At 41.5% G+C, this 15,912-nt stretch overlaps 1 protein-coding gene across 1 annotated transcript in view; it reads left to right on the plus strand.

Moving 5' to 3' along the window:
• Nucleotides 1-8,533: 8,533 nt before the first annotated feature.
• Nucleotides 8,534-15,912, plus strand: part of COLQ (collagen like tail subunit of asymmetric acetylcholinesterase) — a gene marked incomplete at both ends in the record, with an annotated part of 33,121 nt that continues 25,742 nt past the window's right edge. The window contains one exon of the mRNA XM_079538717.1: nt 8,534-8,813. Within this exon, the coding sequence (XP_079394843.1) occupies nt 8,534-8,813 (280 nt within the window). The remainder of the gene's footprint in view (nt 8,814-15,912) is intronic.

The following is a 15,912-nucleotide window of genomic DNA, read 5'->3' on the forward strand; positions in this document are numbered from 1 at the left end:
ATAAGCAAATACAGAGATTCTTGTTTTATATTTTTTAAATCAATAAAAAGTGATTTTCATGGTGTTTCTTCTTTAATGATAAAATCATAGAGTCATAGAACTAACCTGAATTACAGCAGCTTTTTATGTCAGCTGTTAGAAATCAGTTTAAGTTGGATTTGTAGAGCATCTTGTTGAATAGCCACAATAGCATGCACTGTTCATTTTAATAAAAACAGATGGAAAATGGAAAGTAAAGAATAGAAACTGTGGAGAGGTGATAATATCAGTTTAGATGCCACCGAGCTTTTGAAAGTTCAGAAAAGAATTTGGCACAATTTCTGATAGTTGTTAAATAGACTAATGCATGATATAATACAAACTTCTACATTGTAACAGCTAAGGATATGTATTCTACATTTCAGTAGAGATGGAATGTGATTTCTTCACAAGGGAAGTGACATTTGTACTGCTTTGTTTATGTGGCATAGCTGCTTGATGCTTTGTTTTACGCCATGGAGCTGCATCTAAGGGGGATGTTAGGCAGATGAAACTGTATGAAGGACAGAGATGAGACAGAAAGATGGTATATCTGAAGTGTCCCCATATTATTAAAGGGAGCGAAACCTCCTCAGAAGGTTTAGGCTAGAGTTTAAGTAGGTACTTCTCTGGGCTTTCAGGTAAATACAGACCGTTTGAAATTTTGGTATACCTGCTTAGATGGGGAAGGAAACCCAGTGGTTCAGGTCCACAGCACTTGTCCTCTGTAAAGAGAAGATAGCATGCACTGAAGGGGCCTGTCATGAACCTGTGACATGCAGGAGGTACAAGAAAAGGTAATCTAAGTATGGAACCACAGTTAATCAGCCAAAACAAAACCAAAAAAGAATTGCCAGGTCATTGGAAATGGGGAATAAGTGGATTTCCTTACAAGATACTGTCATGTGTTGACTATGTGTTTCTGCAGTCTCTTGGAATGCTCAGCTTGCTAACAGTTAGTCTGTAGTAATTTCTAATTGTTTTGTGTGAATTTTAGTCCCTAGTGAGTCGTGTTCTGCTTTGGAAACATTTGGGCACGTGATGAATGCTTGCCTTCACTTGTTGCAGCCTTACAGTGCATATTCATCTTGATGAGGAATCAAATGTGTATATAATCTTTCTAAGTTTGTTTTTAAACACCAATGCAAAATCCCAAATACACCTGAAACAAGCTGCAGTGAATCTTAAGGCCTGCCACAGTACCCAAGAAACCAGCAAACGCTGGCTGTAAGCCAATGGAAGACCGATTAAATGTGAGCAACTTCTGCCCTGACCAAATCATGGTGTTTTATGTAGAAATCAAAATCCCCATTGCAGCTTTTATGCTATTTACAGAGCTTGGTAGCTTCAGTTAATACAGAAAAGCATGTTTTGTACCCCCATGTTCTTAATGACCTTGTAATATCAGACACAGGTATCAGATCTGATCATTGTAACAACATACTGGCAGTGGGACTGCTGGCTAATTTAATTATAACTGGGTACTGTAATGAGTGAGAAACTAATTCTGAAGGAGATGTATACTGTTTCTTTTGATGATTTGGTGGAAACCAGATGGTTAAGTTTAAAGAGGCCCTCAGTAAAGCAGACCCTTCCTGCTAATTATGGCACATGCTAATATAAATGGAAATGATTTCACTGTCTGTTCTTTCCAGGAATATCTAGCCTGCCTGCAATAGTGTAGAAATAAGTAAGAGAAATTAATAGAATGACAATTGGCTTACTTGAGCTAATAGGCCAAAAAAAGTTTTTGTTTTCATCTGTCTTTTTCAAGCAGGAAACTACAGGAAACACAATACTGAAAAGATTGCATGGAATAATTTATTTCAGACTTTTTGACTTTTTAAGTTGTCAGCTCCAGCAATCTGTGTAGCTGTGTAATATCCTGGGTCAAATTCTAAATGGGATGCAATAAGGGATACTTTTGAAGACAGAGTTTGGTTACTGTGTTTTGGAGCTGACTAAATGCATTAGCAAATAGAGAACCACGGACCTGAAAGTCAATAATGGAATGTCTTTGCACCTAGCTGGTGGGAGACTTGCCTGTAGAATGTAGTGCTTCTTATGTTACCAAATGAGGAAGTAGTGAAAGGCTCATGTAAGCCAAATGTACACAGCAACACCAATTTTTGTCTCTTGCTCCCAGAAAACAATCACTATTTTTGAGCATTTCTGTGCAATGACTGACAGCAGCTGTTTCAGCATGAGACATAGCATAACCTGCAAGCCCACCTGAGAACCAAATATGTTGTCAGGTGGAGAGGTCCTCCTGCTCTCTATGTGGTGGCTGCTTGGGTTTGTACGTCCCTACACCTTGCACCTACAGTGGTGACTGCCAATATGCACTCAGGCATTCATCCAAGCCAGAGCTCCACACTGTCTGGGTAAAAGACTTTCTCTAATGAAATCAGTACATCAGAAGTATTAAAAAAAAAAAAAAAAAAAAGCTGGCACTTTTTTTTTTTTAAGTGCTTAAAGAATTTGTCATCTGTCTGACTCCTTGGCACTTGTCATTAAGGTAATGTGCACATCTGGTGTTTTGTAGACCTTGGCCGTGTGAGATGCTGATATATCAAGGCACACCTTGAGTTTCAGTCAAAGCAATACATCCTCCTTGCAGCAAGCAGGCATGGCTGTGGTTTATGTATGAAAGCCTCATTAACCAGGCCATAAACCTACTCCCTCTGCAACACTGGCATATCATTCAGGTGCTCAGAAAATAAGTAGAAATTACACTGGTAAAAATTACCATTTCAGCCCTAACACAGACGTTAAACTACCACAGATAGGTAGCTAATGCTGGGCCTCACTCTGTGCAGTTGAAATAGTGAGACCTTTTTACTGAATTTATTCAAATGCTGACTTTATTCAAAGTTTTTATCCCTGTATGCCAAACTGCCTCTTGGCGTGGATGTCTTTGATACAAATTATGGAACCTTCAAGTATAGGACTTTAAAATGGAAATGTCAGCACAGCCTTAATAATAGCTCTCTAATTCTACAGAGGGAGCTGGGAAAATGCATTTGTCTGGTTTGATTAGGCTCAGCAGCATCCTGCATTTGGAATAGGACAACCCTGGTGTACTGTAATGACTGGGCAATGTACAGAGCCCAACCACTTTGTGTGCTGCTTGGGCTTCAAAATGTGAACTATCATAAAAATGCAAAGCTTCTCTACCTGTTGCCTGACCCAGCAGCCTTAGAAATCAGCGATCACTTTATAGAAACAACAGATTTAAGTTGTGGATGTTGGCTACCCATCCAGTACTGTGCCAGAGAAGTCTCTTTCATACTACATGGGAATTCTGCCTGCTATGCATAGCATCTTGAGTTTATGGTCACCCATTTGTTTAAAAATAAACGAAAAGCATAGCTGGTTGGTCACATCCTGCTGCTTCTTCCTGCTGTTCTACTGAGATCTATTTACCCCATTTCAGTTTTATAATATAGGACCAGGGAGGTGGTGGAGACATTGTCCCTGGAGGTGTTTGAGAAACATTTAGGTTTTTTGCTAAGGGACATGGTTTAGTGGGGAAATATTGGTAGTAGGTGGACAGCTGGACTAAAGGATCTTGGAAGTCTTTTCCAACCTTGGTGATTCTATGATTCTGTGATTGTCTTCTTAGGCCTTTGGCTAAAGCAGGAAGCACTGTCTTCTGCTGCTGGTTTGGGGTTCTGCAATGCATGGGATCCCTTAGTATTTAGTGTCCAGAGGAGTCCATGAGAGGAGAAGAAAACCAACCACTGGAAAACAAGACTTCAGATACTTTGTCTTTAAAGTACTATGAAGTTTTGTGGGTTTTTTTTTTTTGGTGGTTTTTTTTTTTTTTTTAGGCTTTTATTTGGCAAAGACACTCAGGCACATCCTTGATTTCAGGAGCAGCTTCATTGACTTCACTTGGATTCTTGAGATTATTACACTGATGACCAAGTCCTTTCCTGAATCTCCAGCAGGGATCCCCTGCAGAAGGCTGTGGAGCCAGTGTTAAGGTGCATTTTCCAAGGTGCACACGTCCCAGTGTTCAGCTGCATGTTTGCCTACATCTTAATGATGTAATGGTCTGCAGTGCAGTGTGGAAATCAGGTGCAGGGTGCTGCATTGCCATCGTCTGTGTTGCACTCCAGAATGGAGAGTACTGAGACAGAGAGAATGCTAAAGCAGTAATTCTGGTGATTTGTTTTGTTTTATTGGCTTTTTTTTCAAGCAAGAATTCTTCACAGAGGAAAAAGAGAGTGGTGCATCATGTTTTTCAAGTCACTGGGCTTCTTGGCAGGCTGGATGATAAATCACTAGAAGTAGGAGTCACGAGAGCCAATTATTGCCAGACACTTCTGTTCTCTGCCTCCAGCAGTAGGGCTAGCACAGGCAGAGACTTCTACTTTCTGAATAGAAGAGAGAAACAGTGAAGAGTTGAATGAAAAAAGATGAAAAAAATTATCCTGAAAATTATTTCCATCTCCTCTGGATTCATGTGGGATGAGTGCATTACGTCTAAGGAGCATTGGGTATTGTACATGTCCTGCACAGCAGTCTGCTCCTGAGCAGTAGGTAGAGCATGAGAACAAGCTGAATGTGTGATATAGGCACCAAATAACCACCTTGTACCTAAACATCTTTAGGAGCCATCAGGCTTTCCATAGGTTTGATTGACACGTTCAGCAACTTCAGGGGATTCCTAACTGTGTATTTTTTTTTACAGCGCATGCTTGCATTTAGTTGTGTCTTTCTACATGTCTGCCGCATTAAGTATGCACGCATTTCTGCCTCGGACAGCCTTGCTATTGTACAAAATTGTATACAATTGCACAGCAAATGCGGAATGACTTTCAGTTTGAAGAACAAGGTCTAAGAGGCAGATGAAACAAACAGGAAAGGGGAAGAGGAGTCATGTTATAAAAGTCAGCAGCTGAATGATTGTTTGAAAATTGTCCTTTGTTGTGCCTTCCAGGATTACAAGGGTACAGTGGGGTTCTTCTCACAGCTTTGATGGAAAACACTTGGAATTATCCCTTAATGTTTAATCACAGCTCTTTAATGCTGTAGGAGGTTGCTAGGCATCAATGTGCTGCCCTTAGAATGCACTTCATGCAGTGGCTCACCTCAAGACTGGGTGGTGCCTCACCCTCAAGTCTGCGTGGGGCTCTGGTGCCTGGCTGGGGGGCTGGGCAGCTGGGAAGTCAGAGTTTGGTGAGTTTTCTCCATTGCATTTTGTGGGTCTGTTTCTGTACAGGCTTCCGTATTAAATCTAAATTCATCAGCAAAGACATGATGAACATTAGCTACACTGTCCAAGTACTAAATCCAAACGTTAGGCATAAACAATGCAGGTGTGTGAACTTGAGCAGATATTTTTACTGTGAAAAACTATTGTTGCTAAATAACTAACAAGTTTTGCAAGGAAAACCTAATTATAAAGAATCTTCCATCTCCCACGCTAATTGAATGAGCAGAATTCTTCTGTACTACTTTGCAGACATCATGTCATTGAATTATTGGATTAACACTGGGTTGCTGTTTTACCTTTGCCCCACTCAGCAGAAGACTGTTGAGTCTTTTGAACTGGAAAGCCTTGATTATCTTTTTCCCTTTCAATAGAACTGTGCTCATTCAGAACCCTGAGTTTAATGATGTTTTGTCTGAACTCTTGCATTTTCTTTGTTGATAAAGAATCTGCCAGTAGAAAGTGAATAGGTCTGAGAAACAGCCTTCTTTTTAACAAGTATTCATTAATTCTTAATTAAAACAGAAGAGAGGGGTTTGTAAATTCTATTTACGTGGTAGATCAGCAGGATCTTTCATCTGCTTCTAAGGGCTCATCTCTGGGCTGAAAAGATCAAGCAACAACAGGTAAAGTGGTCAGGCTTTAAATGAGAATATATATGTAAAAGCTAGTTGGCTTTTGACGTTTTATTAGCTGTTATGGCATCTACTCAAAATAGGATTTTTAAAACTGCAGTTGATTCGCTGCAATAACACTATGGCATTCCATTTCTTTGAATATCAGATTGGACATGATTTTTGTTTCTGGGATTCTCACAGTTGAAAGATTTTTAAGCCAAGTCTTCCAAACAATGTCATTACTTTAGGCCGTGGTGGTATCTCATAAGACTTGGAAACCACATGGTGTCTGTACTGTCCTGTGTTTCTTTCTTAAGCTAACAGCATCTGAAATAGAAATCCTACTGAAAACATGGTGTTCTATTTGATGATTACTACTAGCATTAAAGCAACAGTTCTGGTGAGACACGAGTACAAACCATGTAGTACACACTCCTCTTTTTCCTAGCAACTGAATAATTTCATGAAAAAAAAAGATTCTTTTTATTCAAAAAAATGTGTAGGATTGTCAGCATTAAATCACTTTAATCACGTTAATGTTGATCTTCCCTTCAATGCTGATAGCAGTTGCAGTGAATATAGAAGGAAGATAAGAATATTATTAATTACTATATGCGTGATAGAGACAAGGACTTCTGTTCTCAGAGCAGCGGCCTTCACTATGTCATGCAGCTCCCTCTGAAGGGAGCAGAAGCTTTCCATTGACCTTATGAGCCCATAGGAATAACTGAAGGCATGAACTGCTTGGCTGAGCAGGTTCACAGAGCATAGATAGCTCAAAGGCTGAAAAACGTACATCTGTCGAGCTTCTCACACTGTGTAAGACACTTTGCTATGTGGTAGCACTTCTCTTTGGGATCATCTCTGTCACGTGAGGAAATGCCCCAGAGGCCAGGAAGCAGCCCTGTGTGCGTGTGTCCTTGTCATCTACTGTGGAGTGAGTGCCAATTATCACAAAGTCATATCAAAAAGCATACAGCTGCTGTCTGCTTTATTTCTAATTGACTTCATTCTTCTCCCTGAAACTCTCTTCTCTGCTGAAACTCTCAGCAGCTTTGCCAGCAATTTCAGCTGGTAAGGCCGATGCCTTAAAACCAAAACAAACGCTTGCACCTGCTGATTGCAACAAGGGCATTTATTTCTGATGACCTCATGGTAGTTCCCCTAAAAACTGTGGTGAACTACAGCTGCATCACAACAAAGAGATCTCTTCAAATTTAAATCTGAACATGTCCTTTCAGGCTTTCTTTTGGAAGATGGTGTGTTTGCCTCAGGTGTGCGCCTACAGAAGGAAATCTGGCATTGATTGAGTTGGTTCGAATAAAGCAGGCTCGGGCTTTGGAGTGGTGGAGATGTTAAGTCAAAAAAGAGAAGAAAGCTGACAAAACATCTATTTTCGATCAGGGTTCTTCACTGAAGAACAGATGGACCAAACGTTTCTATTGAGAAATGACTGCAAAGTTGACTTCTTTTGGAGCTCAGCTGTAGCCCTGGTTTTATGTTTTGCTTCTGGCCATTTCAGGAAAGCACTCATCCTTGTGAGGAAGAGATATTTTCCTTGTCCCTACCTTATTTTGTGTCACAAGGGTGAATGTAGTTTGTGATGGAAATCCTTGCACTATTCCTTATGCAAGATGTCACTGCATTTTTTTTTTTTTACCTGATCATGCATTTCCATGTTCCATTTCTAGTTCAGAGACCAAAGTACACAAGCTGATAACAGAGTGGTGGAAGAAAGGAAAAATATGTGTCCTGCTGTCTGATCTTGGTTCTTCATGGTACTACTGGATTCATTAATTTCCTTTTCAAGCAATGTATTTTGTACTACAAACTTCTACCAATTTTTCAGTTTCTACCAGACTGCAGGAGGATTTCAGAGGGATTTGAAATTACTCAGTCACTGCTTCAAATGAGTGTTGAGCTGGTCAAACATTTCCAGAGGTGAATATTTTGCATTTCAAGGACTTTTTTCCATTGTTCATGCATCTTCTAGCCTCTTACTCTCATTATGAAGCTTATTTGTAAAGCCTTGCTGGCTGGACACCAGAGGGACCTCAGACTGCCGTGCAGGTGACAAAGGCATGGGTTGCTTTTCCAAAAATGTGAGTTTTGTTTTCCTCCAGCGGTGCTGCCATTGCTACAGAGCTGACTGCATTTCAGCCAATCACAAGTAGTGATTCTTGTATAGTTTCTCTCACCTGTTGCATGCTGTCAGTGCACTCCTTGCAGTCATACAATGCATCACTAGTAGGGATGCTGGCATCTTCACTTACAGCACCAAATATTGATCTGGTCTGTGTCTGCAGACCCTCAGACCTGTGCAGACCGCTCAGCTCTGTGCGCGACTGCAAAGCACTGTCATCCATAAACACATCAGATCACTGCTAGTCTCGTTCATTAAGCAATTAACGACCTGTAGAAGATGATCATTCAGGGATTTTAGCCCTCCTGACGTCGGTGTCTGGTTGACGGCACCAACGGATGCTGTTTATAGTCGAGTTGATAATCTCTCTCTTTCCAGCTCGTTATTATTATCATCCAAATGATAATCTTTTTGCTTCTGTGACCCAAACAGAATCCCCCCCGCCACCGTTTTAGCAGCTAACATCCACAATGGGGGCAACTGATCCAGCGCGGGAGTTAAATATAACCGTGCCTAGTGTAAGGAGAAGAGTGAATGGGAAATGGTTGGCATTCCTTCTTCCTGAAGGCACGGCGAGAGAGGGAGCGGGCGAGAGCCGTGCACACACGCAGCCACACAGTCGCACAGACGCGCGGCCGGCGAGGAAAAGGAAGCGAGCAGGAGGCAGAGCGGAGCCCGCAGCTCGCCGTGCCCGCGGCTGGCAGCAGCATGCCCACCCTCCGCATGGCCACCTGGGGACTGTACCTGCAGCTTCTCTCCTGCTGGGCTTTCTCTCACAGCCCCTACGCTGACAATGCCTTCTCACTCTCAGCAGGTAAATCGCTTTTAGTCTCTTTGCTTTGCCTCCCTCGGACCTGCACGCTGCTTCTTGCACTTCCCAGCAAGTGAGAGCATAGGAGTGACAAATTCCCTTGCAGATCTGGGACATATTTCTTGCTTGGTGGCTTTTGCTTTATTACTTCTGGTTTTATGCCCTTCCCAGTGAGAAATAACAGAGAGGAGCCCCAGCCACATTAAAATGCTTTTTCTCTGACTGGTTTGGTACTGCACTAATGCGTGCTGCCAGAGGACCTGGCCCAATTAATGTATTACTTGCACGTCTGCCTGTTTCTTTCTATTTTGGATGATCCTAGGTGGATTACAGCAAGGGAAAAAAAATGAATCTCAATGTATATCTGCTTCTATAAATAAAGCCCTGACCTCAATGAGTGCTGCTGGAGCTCGACTGGATGTTAGCAGAATAAACATCATCTGGCTCTGGCTATGACACTAACAAATATTCGGATGGCTCACATAGCAAACAAGAGTCCACTGCATGGAAAATCCCTGCTAGGCAAAGGCAAAGCAAATTACTTGTCAGCTGAGCCAGAGCACTGCAAATCCCACTTAGCAGGTTTTACAGTGCGGTCAGCAAGACTCCCCTCTACCCACGTTCTGTGCAAAGGAAGGAGAAGGGGAATGAGAACTCCAACCCCATCTCTGCTTGGAGGAATTCTCATCATGTTGTGGTATTTATAGCTGAAAGATGCCTCTAGCTAGAATCCTAGATTTCTTTTGCATCAAATTTGGGATGGTTCAGGTGAGACTTGTAGGGAGGCATCAGTTTTGCCTTCAGATCCTCCCAGTGTTTCTGACATTAAGACGGCCTCCAAAAGGGTGCACATTCCAAAACTGTACATAAAATCAACTTTAGACATAGAGTTGAAGGTGCACGATCTCTCTCTCTCCATCTCTCGCATGTTTCTGTGTTACCACAGCCAAGCTTATGGTTTATGCTCAAGGCATTTGTGGCACTGAGGGACATGGTTAGTGGGCATGGTGAGGATGGGTTGGTGGGTGGACTGGATGATCTTAGTGGTCTGTTCCAACCTTGATTATTCTATGATTCTGACAGAGAATAATGATCAGGAGGACAGCCTGTGCAGGACAACAGATTTCTGGACTAAACTGCAGTAGTGAGACAAGTGATTTCACCTATGTTTGTTTGTTTATTTCCTTGTTTGCTTGTTTGTTTAAGCAAAGCTTTTGAAATACACGGAATTAATACACTGTATTTAACCCCCCGTGGTTTGAACAGATCATTCATTTAGAAATATTTGAATGATAAGATTTTGTGGGCCAAAGGGTTGTACAGTCATCATCTGGGGAAAAGTCCCATAGCATTTAATAACATAGCCATTAGATTTCCGCAGTCATTTCAGATAGCTTTTAAGATAGCATTTAGGGAAGCTAATGCTTGAAAAAAGGCATCCCTTAAAAAACAAATAAATCCATCTGTCAAACCTCTAGAAACTGGTATGTTTTTCTGCTGAGTTCTCTGCAACGCTAAAAAGCATTTTCATTTGTTATCATCTCTATTATGTTGGGTAGGATTTCTCCAAAAAGTTCATATTAATTAATGCTGAGGTACAGAAACCATCAAAATTTATTTTCTCTGATGAGAAATGGCCTTGCAATAACATGTAAGTTGTTAGACCTCAAAAGTTGTTTTGATGGGCTTTACCTTGCCTTGAAGCTAGTAGATCCCAGCCAGACAAAAACAAGGTTCATCTCTCTAATGCTCACATGGCCTGGCATTGCCTATGCAGCGATTTTTCTCCTGTGGAATATACTTCAGTGCCCAGAGATGACATATAAATTGTTATCATTAAAAAAACAAAACAAAACAAAAAAAACAGCCTAGGGGATAGGCCCTTCCGAGGGGGAAAGTTCATATATCTTGTGGCAATGTAGTGGAAGAGGAAATAGGGAGTAGAAGGGAAATGCACAGCCAGGGGTTGTCAGCACCGGTTCTTTGGGGAAAAAAAGTGTACCTTTATAGTTCATCAGCAACTCAGCTGTGTAGCAGGGGGATACAAAAACTCTTTGAGTCCTTAAATCTGCACCAGTCAAGACAGAATAACAATAATTGCAGATAAGGAGGAGTATTTTAGAGCAGTAGCGCCACATGTAAAGGTGTAACTCTCAGGGTGGCATAGTGTCAGAGTGTGTGCTTGGGGCTGACAGGCTTGTTTTCTGGCCAAATATCTTTCAGGCAGCAATAGTTTATGATATGGGCAACCCTTGATAGGAGCTGCTGCAGGGCTCTGCTCCTCACAGCCTGCTAAATTCTCTAGTTGGTTCTCTATTTTCTGGTAGAAATCTCACAGTGTGTAAGAAGGTGAATTAATTCAATTTAAATTCTCAGTGATTTTAATGATTTTTCAAATAGTCTGTGACTGTCAGCTGATTGAATTATTTGAATCTGGCACCAGGATGCAATTTTGCATTTAAAGAATAGATTTCAGCACTATACTTGCAAACTCTAAAACGAACCGCAATCAACAGCAGAGATGTTCTTTAGCAATGTTTTGTCTTTCCTACAATTGGAAGATTACAGAGAAGTATTTTCCAAATGTATCTGAAAACTTCTGGGCTGAAACTACTGTTTCACACATCTTTTTATAGCGTTAGGTCACAAATATAAGTGTTCACATAGCACAAGCTGCTAACTGTAAAGCCAAGATAAACAACTGGTAGGGAGAAGCACATATGTAGAATAATTAGGCAAAGAATAACAATCTGCATCATTTTGTTTTGCTGCCAACTCCATGTTATAGTCCCATCAGACTCAAGCAATAGCACATCGTTGCTCCTAGAAGTATTTTGAATGCAATGTCAGCACCAAACAGTGATTCCCCTGGTGCTGAAGCATCATCTCAAGGAAAGTGCTGTAGGGATTAATAGTACAACATTATAACACACTTAAGCACGTGGCTGTGGTGAAGAGAAGGCTCCAGAGAGACGTGAGAGAAGCCCCTCAGTATCTAAAGGGGGTCTGTAAGAAAGAAGAGGACGAGACAAGGGGATATGGCTTCAAACTAAAGGAGTGGAGCTTTAGATTGAATAGAAGGAAGAAGTTTCTTACCGTGAGGATGGTGAGGTACTGGAACAGGTTGCACATAGGATTGGTAGAAGCCCCATTCCTGGAGATGTTCAAGGTCAGGCTGGATGGGGCACTGCGCAGATACAGAGTTGGACTAGATGACCTTTAGAAGTTCCTTCCAACTCAAACCAGTTCTATGATTCTCTGTTATCCTCTCCTTCCTCTTCCCCTTTTCTGCTCATCCATGCTGCAGGTTTCTGGGCTCTGCATGGAGACAGAAAGTATTTGATATACCTCCAGGAGCTGGAGAAGAGCAGTATCTGTGCTTTTTCTGACCCAAACTTCCTTTTATGTATCATACAGATGTATCAATTGATTGATTTTTTCCTGAGATCAATATTGAATGCAAAGCCTTATGAAAAAAGTATGGTTGATTAATTTAAACAAATGCAACGGGACTGAATGTTACTGGCAGTGTTCCTAACACCTTCCTTTGTCTCTGCTCTCCCAAAAGAAGGGAGCTCTGGGCTCCACAGGGCACAACCTATTTGAATCTGAATTACTGACTGAAAATACACAAATTGTAAAAAAATGAAATAACAAAATTGGCTAAAATGCAAATAGAAAGGGCTCAGCTATTTGCTGCTTAGGATGAGTATCATGAACCTTCACTTACTGCAGGAAATGCAGATGATCAGGTCAAAGGACCAGGCGTTCCTATTTCACCCTGGTTTAATATAAAGGTCAGCACAGCTGGCTTCTAGTGGTAAGCTGATAAGCATCCTGAAATACCAAACCGGGACTCCCGAAGTACTGGCAGATGGGACAAGCTGGAGGCCAGTTCCATTTTATTTCTGTGGGACATCCTTGTGTTACAAGCGAAGCAGGTGTCTGGCTTCAGGCTACAGAAGTTCCCCTGGAGAGGGCACCTCAGACTTGTTTGGGGTGAACAAGTTCTGCCACCTGAGGCAGATGTGAGCACAGGAATTGGCATGGTGCTGTTTTGGCTGGCAGTGCTGGGCACACAGGGCAGCATGGAAACCATAGGGGTGAGATGTGCACAAAGAAAGAAAATTTACAGTGTACTGGCTAAAATGGAAAGTGTTGAATGTTTTATAGATCATGGCAATTTTTAGCATGGAGGCTTTGCTAACCTATTTCATACTGTTGTATAGTAGGTAGAAGGAAATGGGAAAAGCCCTTTCAGCTCTCAAGGGGAAGTCTTTGAGAAGGATCTAGAATAGGAGAGGGAGCAAAAGCCAATAGGAATTCACAGAAACTATCCTAAATGTGCTTCTTCCCTTCTCTTCTCCAAGGAATCGTCTCTTTAATGAAAAGGGTATCAGGGGAATGCTCTTTGTTTGCAGACAACTATAGTGGGAATAGAGCATGCCAGGGTCCATGCTATCTGCAGGAGTTTTTGAGCGCCAGCTCATTTTAAACATTTCTATGTATTTATTTATTATGACAGCTTCAGTCTATATGGCAGATGGTGAAATGCGTGTAAATTCTGCCACAACTGGTAGCCACCCTGGGGATTAGGATTTCTGACACAGTATTTTCATATTTCTATCTGTTGCTGGAGTATTTATTGTTTCATCAAAGGGGATGGGGAGATAGCTCCATTCTGTAGCTCCTGCAGCGCAGATGTCAGTGCATAAGCTGTAGATTTGCTGCATTTCATTGCTATATTTACATCACCTGATACATAGAAAAGGGTATATTTAGGCCATAAGGCTTGTGTTCATGAGGACAGAGAGATGTAACCTGTTCCTGAGCCCAGCTGTCTGACCCAGCTCCAGACATGAGCTCATGTCTGGAGCACCCCAGCTCTACCTGCCCACCTTCACCCGCGCCTCCTCATGCGGCTCCCTGCCCCGCCAACGAGCACTTTGGCAGCTCTTAATGTTTTCTGATTTCAAAGGGAAGAAATGGTCACCTTGAGTAGATACGCAGGGTAACACCTGACAGCCGCTGCCTGTGGTGAGCTGCCATCCTTGCAAAGCAGTTGAGAGGAGCCTGAATGAACAGAGGGAAAACAGATAAGCTCTCAGTTTCAGCCGGACAAGCCCACATTCATTAACTAACTCATCTGCCCTGCTTGATTATTATTAATTCTGACCACCATCCAAGTGGGGAAGCACTTGGGGCTGGGTGTCAGTGGCCAGAGGTGTCCGTTGGGCTGGCCATGCCAGCCAGTGAACAGGCAGGCCACTGTGCAGCTACTGGGGACACGGCTTTGGAAAGCAGCTCGGCTTCTGGTCAGGGTTTGTGAGATGAATGTGGCTGCAAATAGGGAGGGAAACACATGTTAAATATTTTTTTTCATGCCATGCCCTTTTGTCCTGCCATTGTCCTTGATCCAGCTAGCCTACACCTTCGTGTTTGCAGCGCAGAGGTCACTTTCCCAGTTTAGTACCATTTATTGCAATGGAATCCTGTAAATCTATGCTGTACCTGGTGCAGCACTCCTGTTACCTCTGTAGTAGCCACAGGGGTTCGCAATATTAGGTTAGCTCTAGGATCAGATCTAGGAGGGCTCGGGACCCTTGTATGGGCCCTGCTCTGGATGGCCCAGGCAGTGCCCATCTCTTCTCCGGCTCTGCTTTGGACGGTCTCACATCACAGCTTTTGACTTCCAGCCAGCACCAGAAGTAAGCAGTCTGCAGCAATGCAGTGAAACAGTGCAACAGCCTATCTAAAATACCTTATTTCTTGAAGCAACCACTACTCCTATACCTATAAATTGAGGTAGTCACTTTCTTGAATACTTTTTGAACAGTAAAAATAATTTCAGTTTGAAAATGCTTAACACTTTCTGATTATTTTAATTGTTATGCTCTCTGAAGCCAACTGCCATTTAGATGAGTTCAATAAGGAGTTCTTCATTTTGTCTTCCTTCTCTTACTGAATACTTTCTTTGGTATCAAAGATGTTGGAAGGGCAGTTTCCATACAAGATGTGTAAACAAACTCCCTGTGTAGGCAGGGCCTTTGCATTTCACAGAAAACTGACAGCCCTATTCTTGGGCTGAGATTTTTTCCACTGATGGGGACTAGAGTGTTATGAAGCTGTATTTAGCAAACAAAGCTGACCTGGAGCCTAACAATATAAATTGCATTTGCTTACAGCCAGCTAGCCTAACAAGGAAATCAATGGCTATTTTGCTGCCAACTTTGTTAGCTCTAATGGTTTTCATAATAAAAATATTTCAAAGAATTTCAAACTTAGATTCCAAGAAAAGGAATATCCCAATATTTTATAACCCAGAACTTGACTTTACTCATGAGGACATGGTAAGTATCCAGTTAAAACTGTAGATGCACACTTATAGTTAATCTTATCCTTGCAAAATATTTGAGGTACAAAATATTTAATTTCCTAATTTCTTTTTTTAAAATTGTTTTTATTTTATAAGTAGTATTACAACTGCAGCAATGCAAACCTTCTTCTACAGTGACTGTTAGCGATCTCTTAGCAATTAAGCCATGTCAGACCATCTCTGATATTCTTATTCATGTTGAATGACAATAAACTTACTAAAATTGATCTAGAATAATGCATTACTAAGAAACAGCATATTGTCTTGTAGCCTAAGATAATATCATAATCAAACTGTATGTCTTTTTAGATTACAAGCTGCACGTAACAATATGCATTTTTTTAACAATAAGCATTTTAGTCCCAATGCAACATGTTCAAATACAGTCCTGGAATTAAGAAAACCCCAGAAGTATGTAGGCTTAAAATTCAAGACCTTTGTTACAGCTGTTTAACAGTAATTGAAGTCAGGGTCAGGCTGTATTGTTTATCTCTGTATTTTATTGTGTGCATGAACTGAAGTTTTTTGTTGAGTTCAAACTTTGGAGGAAAAGTTGAGGAGAGAAGTCTTCATTGTGGACCCTTTGTCTCACCTCTCAAAGATATCATCTCAAATAGTTTTGTTAGAGAAAAAAGCCTGCATAACGTAAGTCACTTCTGAAGACTGGTGCCAGTAGCAATCTGTGGTGATTTTTTTTTTGAGAAAGGAAAGCAATAGAACTTTGTG

Source organism: Tetrao urogallus (genome assembly GCF_951394365.1).
Source record: "Tetrao urogallus genome assembly, chromosome: 7".
NCBI classification, from domain to species: domain Eukaryota; kingdom Metazoa; phylum Chordata; class Aves; order Galliformes; family Phasianidae; genus Tetrao; species Tetrao urogallus.